General features: G+C 46.1%; 1 protein-coding gene across 5 annotated transcripts in view; it reads left to right on the plus strand.

The window, feature by feature from the left end:
* Window positions 1-13,557, plus strand: part of LOC144121563 (kelch-like protein 17) — a 74,267-nt gene that overhangs the window by 34,260 nt on the left and 26,450 nt on the right. For 2 of the 5 annotated variants that reach the window (XR_013312642.1, XM_077654837.1), the window contains exons 1-5: window positions 186-836; window positions 1,685-1,796; window positions 6,893-7,131; window positions 8,709-8,830; window positions 10,597-10,818. Coding sequence is in view for 4 of the 5 variants with exons in the window: in XM_077654837.1 (XP_077510963.1) it covers window positions 1,687-1,796; window positions 6,893-7,131; window positions 8,709-8,830; window positions 10,597-10,818 (693 nt within the window). In the remaining variant the exon portion in view is untranslated. Of the gene's footprint in view, window positions 1-185; window positions 837-1,106; window positions 1,797-2,929; window positions 3,007-6,892; window positions 7,132-8,708; window positions 8,831-10,596; window positions 10,819-13,557 lie in introns of those variants that run through there. The other 3 variants (XM_077654838.1, XM_077654839.1, XM_077654836.1) reach the window with 3 other exon arrangements.

Raw genomic sequence — 13,557 nt, forward strand, 5'->3', positions numbered from 1 at the left:
ATATGATCATTTGACATGTTGAGGCATATGAGGCCCAAACGACAGAAATAAAGCCAAACAAAGGTCAGAAAGTAGTCGATCATAAATCGCGCACAGCGGTCTGGCCGCGGTCTGGCAATCACCTTGATTGCTGCCAGAAACAAGCGAAGCGTAGCGGAAAATGAAAGCGCTGACGATAATAGCCGAAGTCCTCCCCCACCGTGCCCTTCGCACTCTGAGCTTCGTACTACAGCCTTGCTGCACGATCAAAGCTAGTCGCGCGCGCCGGATGCGCGAGAGAGCTATCGTGCTGCATGAGTTGGCGCGCGGCCGGCAGAAGCGGCTGGCAGTGAAGCAGAGCACGGTAGTGACGGTGGTGTCAGGTGCGGCATATGCACGCAAGCAGCGCTAAGGGACTACGGTCCGCATCCGCGGTGCAATGAACTTGCCCCGGCGACAGGCAGCGGGGCGGTGGCGGCGGAGGAGGGACATTCCTCACCACAAAGCGGCGTGCGCTGCCGCTCGCAGCAGCGGCGTTTGACAGCCGGTGCGCCCGAGTCATTTGCGTGAGCGGCAGCAGAGTGCCGGAGCAGCCAGCGCCCGCGAGCGATCGATCCGCCGCTGCTGGCGCTGGGCGGTGTCTGCCGAGGGGAGACCCCCCCGCTGCCCATCCAGCGGGGAAAGCCATCGTCGGACGTTCAACTCGCGCAACCAGCGCGGTTCGGCCAAACGACCGAAGCACGGGCGACCAGCGCTTCCGGAGTGGGACAACTGCTGGGCAGCAGTCAGGTCGGCACCAAACTCAGAAGCCGCGAGCGCCCCGTGCGTAGCCGAAGCCGGCGGCGGCACGTATCGTGGTAAGAGCCCTTTTTCACAATTACGCGCGTTTGCAATACGCGCGCGCACATTTACCGTACGCACGCTTTGCATATCCTTTGTGCGCGCCGTCGTGCGTGGGTTCATTGAACCGCTTGGACCCCTCTGATGACCGGGCGCGCGTCGCGCAGGTCGCGCGCACCTCGGGTGTGTGAGGGCGGCACCCTGCTGCACTGATGCGGGTGATGAAAAAAAAAAAAAATGTGTAGCACGCGGAGCAGGTGTTCGCAGCTCGGGGACCGACGTGCGCTCCACGCACGCACGCACCGTTTTGCTCCGCGTGTGCTTTAATCCTTTTGCGCACGGCCGCCGCGCTCTTGTCTGCAGGGAAGTGATGGAAAGCTGCTCGGATGTTGCAGCGCTCGAGAATCGCGCACGGTTCCCCTAGCTAGTTGCTCATCTTCGGCTGTGTCCTCGATCGAGCCGAGCCTGCTATAGCTGTTTATTTGTAGAGTTGCGTATCTTAAACATATCTTGGAGTCATTGCACTGCGAGCGGCGTGTTTTCGTATCTTCGTCGCCTCTTCCGCGTTCGATCCAGCTCCTCAGCGCACACGCTCTCATCAGCTGCCGCGATCCGCGCGCGTCCCCCCGTCGGGGAGATCCGCTGCGCGCGTGAGCGCGATATACGAGCCGCGTAATCCGTCACTACTGTTTGAGGTTCGATCGCGGTCTGCCTTATCGGATGGCTGCTGCGTTGGCGGCGGTGAGCTCGAGCGCTGAAACAATGAAGCAGAATCTGACGCCGCCGTGAACAGTGCCTCCAGTGCTGGTAACGGGTCCGGTGATGTCCTTAGCGGGCTCTCTTTGGCAACTTGCTTTCCGGCTAGGAATGCGCCAGACACCGCCCGGCATGCCTGAAGGCGACGGAAGGATGCTGCGCGGATCCCAGCTGGCCAGGGGGCAAGGCAGCCTGAAGGACTCGTCGGAGGAAGGACCCAGGTGAGTGCCACGCTTCAAGCGTCGCAAATAATTAAAGAAAGGGGCGGCTTGTATGGGCAAAATGTTTCTCTGAGTTTATGGCAACATCATAGGCAGATCCTTCTAGCCAACACACATACAGTCATATACAAAAGTGTGCGGGTTGGTGGAAAACAATTATTTGTTTCTTTGTGGTGGGGCAAAGCAGGTAAATTAAGGGTTGAATCGTGAGCAGACATGTGTGCTCCATTCACATGAAAAATATCAGCTAGCTGGCAGACTACCCAGGCAACGCGAAGAAGTAAATTTGCGAAACCACATCCCTCAAACTTTTCTACATATGTCTGTACGTGCATATGCCCTTATGCATATACTTCTATCTGTATACACTATCAGCAAGAAATGAAATGCGAACAAGAAAACTGAGCCACAAACCGCAAAATAACAAGTTCTTAGGCAGGGGGATTAAGCTTTGTGCTAGCGAATCCGTTAATGTCACTTCGAAAGTGCAAAGGCTCTTCTACAGAAGTGTTAATCAACCTGGCTTGTATATACTTTCTAGGAGCTCATAGGTTTGTGTATATGTGTTGCTACCTCAGTTTTCTTGTTCACATTTTATTCGTTGCTGATAGTACATGTATATTGCACTGCTTTTGCTTGCAGTAGCATACAAAACAGGCAGACTATGTGGAGAACTTGAATTCTGAAATTAAGGCAGTTGCTTTCTGTTATGGTGATAGGGGCTGCTTATCTGCCAGGGTCCACTGAGCTTTTTCTTTTCCATGTATGCCACATCAGTTTTTTTTATGGGCTGTAGTGCTTCTTCATAATTACAGTAAAGCACCCAAACACATGCGAGTCCAATTGTGGGTAACACTCTGCATTGGTGCTTTCGATAGAACCTGCAAAACTTATGTTGGGGGTGCCGCCACAAACTCCTTTGGTAAGCACTCATGGGATGTGCTTTGGCACAGTATCAATTAAGGGTTTGATGTGATATTTCTCACTTGCAGTGTTAGAGGAGAAAGCTTTCACACAGGCTGTTAGTGCACTCGATCAGAGCACCTCTTTCCAGCTGAGCTTCCCTAGTGCACATTGTAGTGAGGATCTGCCCCGGTGCCAGATATAATTTGCATCAATGCTTTTGCCCGCAGGTCATGGGTTAATTTTCACGAGTGAAAACGCCACACACACATTCACACGTATGTGTTGACCGGCTGAAAAACGACAGGTCTGTAACTCTCCATTTATGTTTGAATTGAGGAATGTCCAAACACATGCACCGGCTTTGGCTTGCAGTTGTCATACTGAGTGCTTCTCTAAGCGTAGCAGCCGTAGGGTGTAGCCAATTTATCAGCGTCGGAGAAGTATACAGCTTGCACTAGGTGTCATGTGGGCACAATGTTGTGAAGGGGAGTTTTGTAATCTTTTTTTTTTAATATCAACCTTTTCTTTCTTTTGTTAAATTTTATTTGTTACTTATAAGCCCACAGCTTAATATTTTGCATAGTATAATTGGAATTGTTAAACACACATTATCTTGTAAGCAGTCAGTGTACATTTGTAACTTATCTTAATTGTAATGTCTGGCCTGAAATTCTGGATAACAAAGATATACATAATTTTTATATTTGCCTCAGTCGGTTCTCATAATTAGGTGCCGTAAATCAAATCTTGAAAGTTCTTGCTGAGGAAAGACTAAGATTCAGCAAGAAATTTGGACATCTAGACTACTGTTGCTACTGTATTGCCTTTAATCATAAGCCGCCGTGGCGGCTCGGTGGTTATCGTACTCGGCTGCTGACTCGAAAGATGGGGTTCGATCCCGGCCGTGGCGGTCGAATTTCGATGGAGGCGGAATTCTAGAGGCTCGTGTACTGTGCGATGTCAGTGCACGTTAAAGAACCCCAGGTGGTCAAAATTTCCGGAGCCCTTCACTACGGCATCCCTCATAGCCCAAGTCGCTTTGGGACATTAAACCCCCATAAACCATAAACCATTTTCATAATAGAGGAACCAATCATTTTCATAATGAGTTTTTTTGTTTTTTATAATGCTAAAAGGAGGCAGGTGTGGTGTCTTGATGATTTATTTTGCAAGCCCTGTGACATCTAATGCAACTCGTGAGCAACTGTACATACTTGGCTATTTCATCTCCCTGCGGTCTACCCAGCATGTTCCTATCAGAGGTACAGCTAGATATCTGCAGATCTCCAGAACTTGTAGGACTAAGTCAAAGTTTTTGGGTCCTTGAAAGCACAAAGACCTAATTGTTTTGGTTTTATTGAATGAACGCTGCAGTGAAAAAAAGTCAGAGTTGTTTGATGGCCACAAAAAGAAGCTTACTTGAAGTAATTGCACTACAGGGGAGTATTCAGGGAAGGTGTGTTTTTTTTTTTTTTTTTTGCCTTTGAAAGCGTATTCTTTAAATTTTATTAGGTTGTTGCTTTTGCTGCAATTTGTGAGAGCATAAAAAAAAGTAAGCACATACTAATGTGAACCTCATTATTTTATTAACCAGAAATACACTGTTTTTTCATGAGCACAGACTTGTAAAGTGTGACAAAAAACACCTAGCCAGCATTCAGCAGCCTGTGTTGTCTCTACTGTAGTATTACATTGAGCTTGAAGAACTGCCATATATCAGACTTGTCCTTGAGCGGGGTGCCGGAACGGGATGGCCAAGCTTGTACTTGGGGAGTGATTGCCGTTAACATACTAACTGGGCATTCCCTGTCATTTTGGATGCACCTAGCTATGTGTCTGCTGTGCGAGCTAAAGCTACCCACTGCATTGAATCACCCCATTATGTTCTATACGAGGCTGATGTCAGTGGCATTCCAGACTGACATGCCCGCAAACCGCATGCAATTAGCGTCATATGTAAATACAATAGGCAGACTTGCACCGTTATGCAATTCCCCCAGTCATGCAACGCTAATGATGCCATAGCTTAACGGATCAAAGCGTGGCTAATTATTTATGTACCAGGGCAGGAAGTAAGAAAAACAAGAAAAAGAAAACTTGCTTTGCAGCTACAGATTCAGGTACATTGTTGCAAACCTGTAGCACCCTCTAATGAGGAACTCCGGAGACCCCACCCTTCCCACGACAGGAGGCAATGAATTTTCACGCCTCGGTGAGCAGTTTATGGACACCCTCGAATGATGAAGCGTGACATGTGGGCACTAAATTAGTTGTACTACTCAGACTGAGGAAACAGTTGTATAGGCATCGAAAGCCTGTGTAGAACATATAAATTCAAAGTATTAAATTATCATCCCCGTTGCCACCCCATCGGAAATTAAGTCCCTCTAACTAGCATCTTTATTCGTTTTCACACAAATGGCTCCAGTTGTGTTTCATCTTCAGAACGACAAAAAACAGGGTGCAGTTTTTACAGGTGCTTCAATTGTATTCCCCTTCTCCATGAGGATAAGATTGCTATGCTTCACATATGAATTGGCAGACTTTCTATAAGCATGGTTTCCAAAAAAGAAGTCATCAGTCTGCACTCTTTTATATTGCTTAAACTTCTTTCCCCTGGCCCTCCTTTACAAAAGAGCGCTTGGCAACATTGCAAAACGTTGGTTGTTGCAGAATTTTGGTTTTTAATTGGTGCTGAAAGATGAATGAAAATTCACCCTTCAGCACCAATTAAAATGCAGAAATGTGCTATGCTAAGACGCCAGCATGCTTGCATGAAAGATATGCTGGCAGTGGTGCAGTTGAGAATATGGAGTGGCATACGGAGTTTGCTATTCCAGTGTTTCAAAAGATATGCTGGCAGTGGTGCAGTTGAGAATATGGAGTGGCATACGGAGTTTGCTATTCCAGTGTTTCACTAGTATGTCTTAGAAGAGTAGAGAATCTCTGAAAACTGATAAGCTGAACAACTGAAAACATTGCTTCTGATTATGCCAATGCCATTTTCGCTTCAGTAGGTTCTTTTCTCACCAATTTCAATAAGGGCTGCAGGCATCGTGCCATTTATTTGTTCTCCTTCCTAACCACCAGAAATTCTGTGTCCCTTCTTTCTGTACGAGTTGTTCAGGGGCTGACTGTACTTGTATTGTCAGCATTGTAGCAAAAAGTTTTTCTTATGTATTTTAATTTTTTTTCCAAGTCTACATATGGTTGCAGCTTTACAAATTGCTTGCTGTCATTGTAAAAATATAATAAGAATACACCAGATATTCACCTGAGCTTGAAGATATATTTCCATCGGCAGTGGCAGTTCACAATGAAAAAAAGCACAGTTATGCCAAGCAGTCAAAATACAGCAAGGAAATATGCAGGAAATAATAGGAAAGAGTAGAACACCTAACATACTGAACTACGCTGCTGAAGATTCTTTCACACAACTTAGACTGGCAGATGTGGCAAGCATGTCACCTCTTGTGTTCATGGTTGTTTTGGTCAATATTTCATCCATGCATATTAACGCATTTCACTAGCTTGCAGTGCCACATTGTTAAGAAACCGGTCCAACAAATGCTTGCACACAAGCTGGTTCTGCACTGTTTCGTCTGGCAAAGCCACTGAAATGACGTCATCCTGAGCTGGAACCACTTCAGTACCTATTCCTTATTCCTTTAATCTGGCTCGTCTTTCTTTTCTGTGGCGAAGTTCAAATACAGCCACTATCTTCCATTGCTCCTAATGCCAAATGCTGCTGTTTAAAGCAGATACCAGGACCCAATGCCTTTTCATGCAAAATGGACCAGCGGCAACTGGGGATATATGTGTACAAATAAAGGCTCCCATTTCAGGTTCCTGTGATTGTAGATGCATCGTGTCTCCTTGTGAGATCTCCAGTGAGGCAGCGGTTGTCAAATGAGAGATGAAACTGAGCAGGAGAAAAAAAAAGTTAAAAAGTTGGACAGTTCATGTGGTTCAAGTTTGTGTTAGGTATCAAGAGTTCATGTTGTGTAATGGGGTCATGGTCGTGTGTAAGGCATTTAATGAGTCACATATGACCCAGGACTCTTGTGACAGGAGCCATGTGAGTGACATTTCCTGCGGGCAGTGGCTACATTATCTCAGGAGGCGTGTCATTAAGAGCCAAGTGTGTAAAAAGGTGGGCCTGCCATGTGCACTGGCCACTGGCACCGCAGGTCGCTGGGAGACAGCAGCAGCGACTGTGGCGGGGGCAGCCTGCTGAGTGTTGGGGACGGCAGCTACGAGCGTCGGCACGTGCACGAGGCTCACCTGCGTGAGGCTTTCCAGGCCATGCACTGCATGCAACTCAAGGGACAGCTGTGCGACGTGTGCCTGGTGGCTGGCGGACAGAGCCTGCTGGCCCACCGGCTGGTGCTGGCTGCTTCCAGCCCCTACTTCCATGCCATGTTCAATAGTTGAGTGTCGCCTCCTCACACCAGCCACCCCTCTAAGTAAAGGCTGCAGCATGCCAGCCCTTGTCACTGTTGTTTTTGCTGTTTTCGTGTTGCCAGGCGTCTCTTCCCAATGGACATTAACACTACCATGGGCATAGTGTGGACATTTGGATGTCTGCAGGACGTCCAAGAGGGTTTCATTGCCCATTGGGTTCACTGGTGTTGGCCATCCATAGGCTCTTCTTCCATGCATGGATCTCATCTGAGTTTTTGTTCTTTCCTATATAGGCTTCTCAGGATCATTTTATTTCATGTTATTGTTGTTGACGTATCTACTTCCATTTTTGCTTACCTGTATGCCTGGTGCCAATGTGCTTTTCGTATTAACCACACGATGGCATTGCAAAGGTCAGTTCAAAATGCAGTCTGCATGATATTTGAAAGTATGGTTGGCTTAACTGGTTTTAACAGTTAGCTGTCGGTCAGTTTGGGTGGATATTAAAAATAAAGCAGTTTGAAAGCATGCGTCATGCTGAATTGTTCATTACTTGTTAATTAAAATGAAATGAAAAGTTTGTCTTTGCACCGAAACGCTTTGTTGTCATATTAACCACTGCAGTCACACTTAGTGAGGCAGGCAGTGAAATGTATTTTTTTTTAAATGTGTCATGATAGTCATGTCAGGCAAATTATTATGCCTTACCTACAAGTAGTTTGTACATTAGTTGAATGTAAATCTTTTTACCAACATCTGCAAAGCTATTCACATGCATTTAATCAGTTTTTCATCAAGCAAATTGCTCCTTTCTTATGTAGGAGATAGCCACAACTGATGGTAATAGGTCGCTTAACTTCAAAAAAAGAAGCGTTTCTCCTTGCATCTATCTAATGTCGGACAGAATGGATGTACTTGGAACTTTAGGCATCTTCATCAAACTTTTATTTTTAATCAGTACTATTATAGATACAAATTTGATGAATGCATGATTAGGGCAGTATAGGTGTATTTACTGCCTCAGATTAATTTTTGCCATTGCAAAATATCTGCTTCCAAGTGCATCCTTGTTCTGTGATAGCCTTTTGGAAATAGCATATTTTTGCCCTGTGAGCAACAACAACAGAAACAAGAAATCAAGTTGGCCATCTGGTGTCAACTGTTTGCAGTTCCCTGTAGTACCTGAAAGTGACACAACAATGCACGCACTTTTGAACTGTGAGCAGATTAGTGCATCATTCTTATTTTAAGGCCATATGAAGCAACCTTAAAATGAAGAAAATAAAGCTTGCATGGCCAAAAAGCTCTGGCGACACATTCCGGTATCAGTGTAGTACATGACTAACCAGGAACAGCACTGGGGCAATCATATAGGCGAAATCTAGAGGCTCGTATACTGTTCGATGTCAGTGCTTGTTAAAGAACCCCAGGTGGTCGAAATTATCCAGCGCCCTCCACAACGGCGTCCCACATATCCTGTGTAGCCTTGGGACATTAAACCCCATAAACGAAATTAAAGTAGCACTTGGGCAGTCAGGTCAGGAAACAGACATAAAGTGAACAGCACCTCACCACCTCTCCTTTGTGTGTGCACGTTCCCAGGTGACATGTGTGAGAAGGGCCAGACTGAGGTGGTCCTCCATGACATCGCATTCAGTGCACTGCAGCAGCTTGTCGAGTTTGCCTACACGGGGGAAATCGTCATCACGGAGAGCAACGTTCAGGTACGTGCATGCATCTCTGTGCTCTCGGAGACAGACCACAGAGGGGGGTGTAACCACAGAAATTAATGAAAACTGTGCAACAAACAAGGCTCATGGTGCTTCAGTGCTGTGCTAATGTTTCGATAAAGGGACATATTGCTGATGGCCATTCGACTTGTGTTTGACAGTTGAGCTTAAGAAAAAGTGTAGGTATAGAAGCCATGCTGGGGAGTGTCGTGATGGTGTTGGCATATAAAATGGTCAAGTTTGTTTGAGGAATATCTGATAGCACTAAGCTAACAGCTCCAAGCATTTCTTGTTCTGCCATTAGTTGTGAGAGAAAAATTAACTTTTATAAAAATATTTGAATGCTGCTTGGGGTAGTAAACCTGAGATGCATGTGCAGCTCTTAACATAATGAATGGTCTCAATTTTTACAAACACCTCTTTTGCAGAGCTCACTTTTTGACCATGGTTCTGTTTAAAGCTTTGCAAAAGGTCTTTCAAACTCTCTCACTACAAGGTCTCTCACTACATGTACTATCGTGATGGAAAGAAACGAGAACAACGCGTCTCCTACATGCTCCTCTGTTCGAATTTCTTTCATCACACTTTTACTTCAGTGATGGCAAAAAGACGCTAGAGTCGCCCATGGTACATTCCAGGACGACTGTAATGTCTTTTTCATACCACCCAGGTAAAAGTACGATGAAAAGAAATTTGAACAGCGGAGCATGTAGGTGCCACGTAGTTCGTGTTTCTTTCCATCGTGATAGTATGTGTTTCTAGTTGCTCTCTGCTCTGCACTGTTCATCACAGAGTTTTACATGTAAAACTTATGTATAAAAAAAAAACCTGCGCTGCACACCTGCTCTGCCCCTCATGATCCGTCCCTGATTTCTGTGCAAGGACTCGTCAAATGTGTCTCCGCTGGCACAGCGAATGGAAGCTGAGAACAGACAGGAAGGCTTCAGCTGGCTGTCTCTTTCCCCTGTGACCTTGTGCGGCACTCTCCCATTGCCGTCTAGTCGTCACAGGAACTGCGCTCAGCGACGTGTGTCCCCGCATCACATTGCGACACGCCCGTCATCCGCCGCTGCGTGGGCCGATGGCACGTCATTTGATGAGCTTGCCACGTTTCCTCGTTGCTGTCCCTCCTTTCCTGTTCTCAGATCGAACCTTAATTGTGGGCTGCAGCTGGGTGTGGCTGAGATATTTTTGCTTATCAGCTACTTATTCACACCTTATCGACTCTTTTTTGGCTGCTTGTCAGCTGCTTATCTGCTTTCACATTCACAGAGAGGACTGCTGATGACTAATGTTTCCTCTCTTCCTGAGCATGTTAGAATAAAGGAATCCTAGTCTACCACTAGTTAAGATCTGTCTGTCAAGATAAGGCTGCCATAAAAAGAAAGCAGAACTTTTGCTGGACAAAGTTTATTGTCGTGAGGAATGTAGTCAGACCTCTGCAGTATTCATGTCCCGCATCAGACTCTGCATAACTTACGTAATAACCTGCTTCAGCAATGAACTTTCTTTGTCTAAAAGTGTTGTTGGGCATGTGGTGAGCTCTTGAGAAGATAGAAAACAATGTGACAAACGAGAGGCACAGCCATGAAGTAGAGTTGGTACAGTGTTACTGTTGCATTTTCTTCTGTCTCATTGTGACAGCCACTCATGCAAAAAAAAAGGTGCTGTACACTTGTGTTTGGTTACTTATTTCATTGATCATATAAAATCAGTGAAGCACCGTTGGAATTGTCACCTCCTTTCGTTGAACTGTGCAGAGCCTGCTTCCAGCGGCCAGCCTGCTGCAGGTGGGCAGCGTGCGCGAGGCATGCTGCGCGTTCCTCCTAGGTCAGCTGCACCCGTCGAACTGCCTGGGCATCCGCAGCTTTGCCGACACTCATGCCTGCCGCGACCTGCTGGGCAAGAGCCACCGGTACGCGCTGCACCACTTCCGCGAGGTGGCCCACACCGACGAGTTCCTCATGCTGCCCTTCTCGCAGGTCTTGTCTCCTCTCCTTCTATTCCATTCCGTTCTGTTGACCAGCGCTTGATTATTTGTTACCGCACTGCTCGACATGGGCGAAAAGTTGCATAGAGAACACTTTCAAGGAGAAGCTGCTGTCGTGGATTAAAAAAAGAACCAGTGAATGATTTTTTTAAGGGGTCGCAAACACAAATGTTCTTGGAAATTAGTATTTTTGAACAAGTAGTACCTTTTGTTTGATTTATTTAAGTGACATAATCAGGCACATTATTTCATTGGCTAAGTAGCCAAGAAATGTAGTGGCTCATCTTTTCAGATTCTGGTACACTAGTGCCCTCTCTTGGTAGCTACTGTAACTAAGTGAGGAGAATGTCCCATAGCACAAAGGTTGCACTGAGAAACTTGAAAGGGTGCAAAAATGTCATCTTTTCATGCATGGGCAAAGGGTTTCTGGTAGGTTTCAAACTGGTCATCACATTTCCAGAACTGCCAGTTCTCAGCTACCAGCTCCTGTGTTCGTCAACATAGTTACATCTGATGCATTGGTTGATCACTTCACTTTCCAAGATGAGGGATCTCTGTTCTTGAGAAGTACAATCTACCTTTGTTCATTAATCTTGCTTTCCTGATGTGGTTGCTATGAGTGGATAATTAACTTGGCTGGCAGCTCTTGAAGTTAGTGCTGTAAAAATAATGAAACATCACAGCTTCCTGTTTTTCCTGTTTTTCCTGTTTTTGACACTGTTGCACTTAAGGAGGGATAGGCAAAAAAAAGGGCCAATTTAGTCAATTTTTTTATTTCTCAGTTTATTCTTTTCATGCAGCGAAAAATTGTAGTGAAATATGCAGTAAAAAATTAAGAAAGTGACTTTTTTTAGGTGTAAGCATAGAAAATTGAGTGAATCACGCTTTAGGTGGTCCCGGCGCATCGTAAAGGGGTTTCAGACAAGGGAGCACCACCACCCTGGAATCATCATGAAGAGCAGATATCAAAGCTTTGGCTGGTTGTAATTCCGCCTTTCTCTGGCCAAAAGCAAATGAGGCAAACGAAGCAAACAAGGGAATGAGCTTTCAGGTTGATTTATTTCAGCTTTCACTTCTCCCGCGATTGCAATCGCTCATCCCTTCGGCATTTCGTAACTAATGACAGTAGAACGAGTGTTTGTTGCATATAAATTCTGAGGCATTGAGGAATGCATTGAAGCTTTCAATTATGCTAATATTTTTAAAAATTTACTTTTGTAAGAAACAGTTTCATGTAAACATGCATACTGAAGTTTAACTTTAATTCTCGTGAGTACTGGGCATCCAAAAAAAGTGTTAATGCCCAGAACGGGTATTGTGAACATTCTGACACAAAAAAAACTTGCGAATTTTTTTGATTAGTTGATTAATACCCTATAGATGACCTTACGAGAGTATTCATTGTAATTACTCAGCATCTGTGCTCCATTGCATACCGTATTTACACGATTGTAAGCCGAGTCGGATGTAAGTCGACCCTCCCAAATCACATTTCCGAAAAAAAAAAAACAACTTCCGAGGTTGTTTAAACTTGGCCTTGAATAGCTGAACGCGATAGCATTATCCAGTGGTCGCTATTTATCGCCAGCTGCTATCTGCTGCCGTGTGCAGGCGTGCCCGTGGGCAATCCAAAACGAAAAGGTATTAGTCACTGGACTACTTGTCCACACTTGTGCCACTGTCCTCACTAGTGCTGCCATCGTGATCGCTGTTGCGATCCCACAGCACGTCATTCTAACGTCGTCGTCCAGTGAAATCCCGCACTTCGCAAAGCAGCCACATCGCGACATCGCATGGAACAACTGAAAATTTTCCTCGCTGCACCTGCCACACCTGTACCACCCGTTGCGAACGTAGAACTTGCGGCCCGGCGTGCGACTGTTCGTTTCTTCGGCATGAAAAATGGCAGCCATCTTGAATGTAGCCGTGAATGAGCGCTGGTTGCCTGCCGGACCTGGAACACAAATGATGAGTGATGAAACACTACATTAAAAACTTGTGAAATGCAGCCGGCAGTAGTCAAATGCGTCAGAGCCAAAGAGAAACTACGCGTGAATGGCATCGGCTCTTCCGTCGGCTACAGACACTCTCCGGCACCGCTGTCGTTCTGTGTGGAGGTGCCACCTCGATTGGAACAACGGCCCTTCCATCAACTATGTTGGAGAAACTCTGTGTTGGAGAAACTCCGTGTTGTAGAAACTCCGTGTTGGAGAAACTCGGCGTTGGAGAAACTCGGCGTTGGAGAAACTCGGCGTTGGAGAAACTCGGCGTTGGAGAAACTCGGCGTTGGAGAAACTCGGCGTTGGAGAAACTCGGCGTTGGAGAAACTCGGCGTTGGAGAAACTCGGCGTTGGAGAAACTCGGCGTTGGAGAAACTCGGCGTTGGAGAAACTCCGTAACACTCCCTTGAGTGCCGAGCGCGCATTTGAAAGTAAAAAAAAAAACTTGTTGGATGCTTGTTGGATGATTGAGCTTCCCTTAGAATGCGATTGTGTTATCGGGCCGCTGCCGCTTATGAGCAACCGCAGTCAGCTGCCACGTGTGGGGAGTGTCGGGTGCCAGTTTTGCGCATTGACATAGCAGCAGCTCAAGGCCAGCACCAAGAGCGATGAGACGGAGCCACGCAGCAAAATGCAACCACGCTGTAGCATGCCTGATATCTCGTTTGTCTCGCCTTTACTTATAGTGCGATGTTTTCGTTTCGATTGTAAGTCAACCCCCCTCCCCACTT

The sequence above is a fragment of the Amblyomma americanum genome, chromosome 2 (genome assembly GCF_052857255.1).
Source record: "Amblyomma americanum isolate KBUSLIRL-KWMA chromosome 2, ASM5285725v1, whole genome shotgun sequence".
Taxonomy (NCBI): Eukaryota; Metazoa; Arthropoda; class Arachnida; order Ixodida; family Ixodidae; genus Amblyomma; species Amblyomma americanum.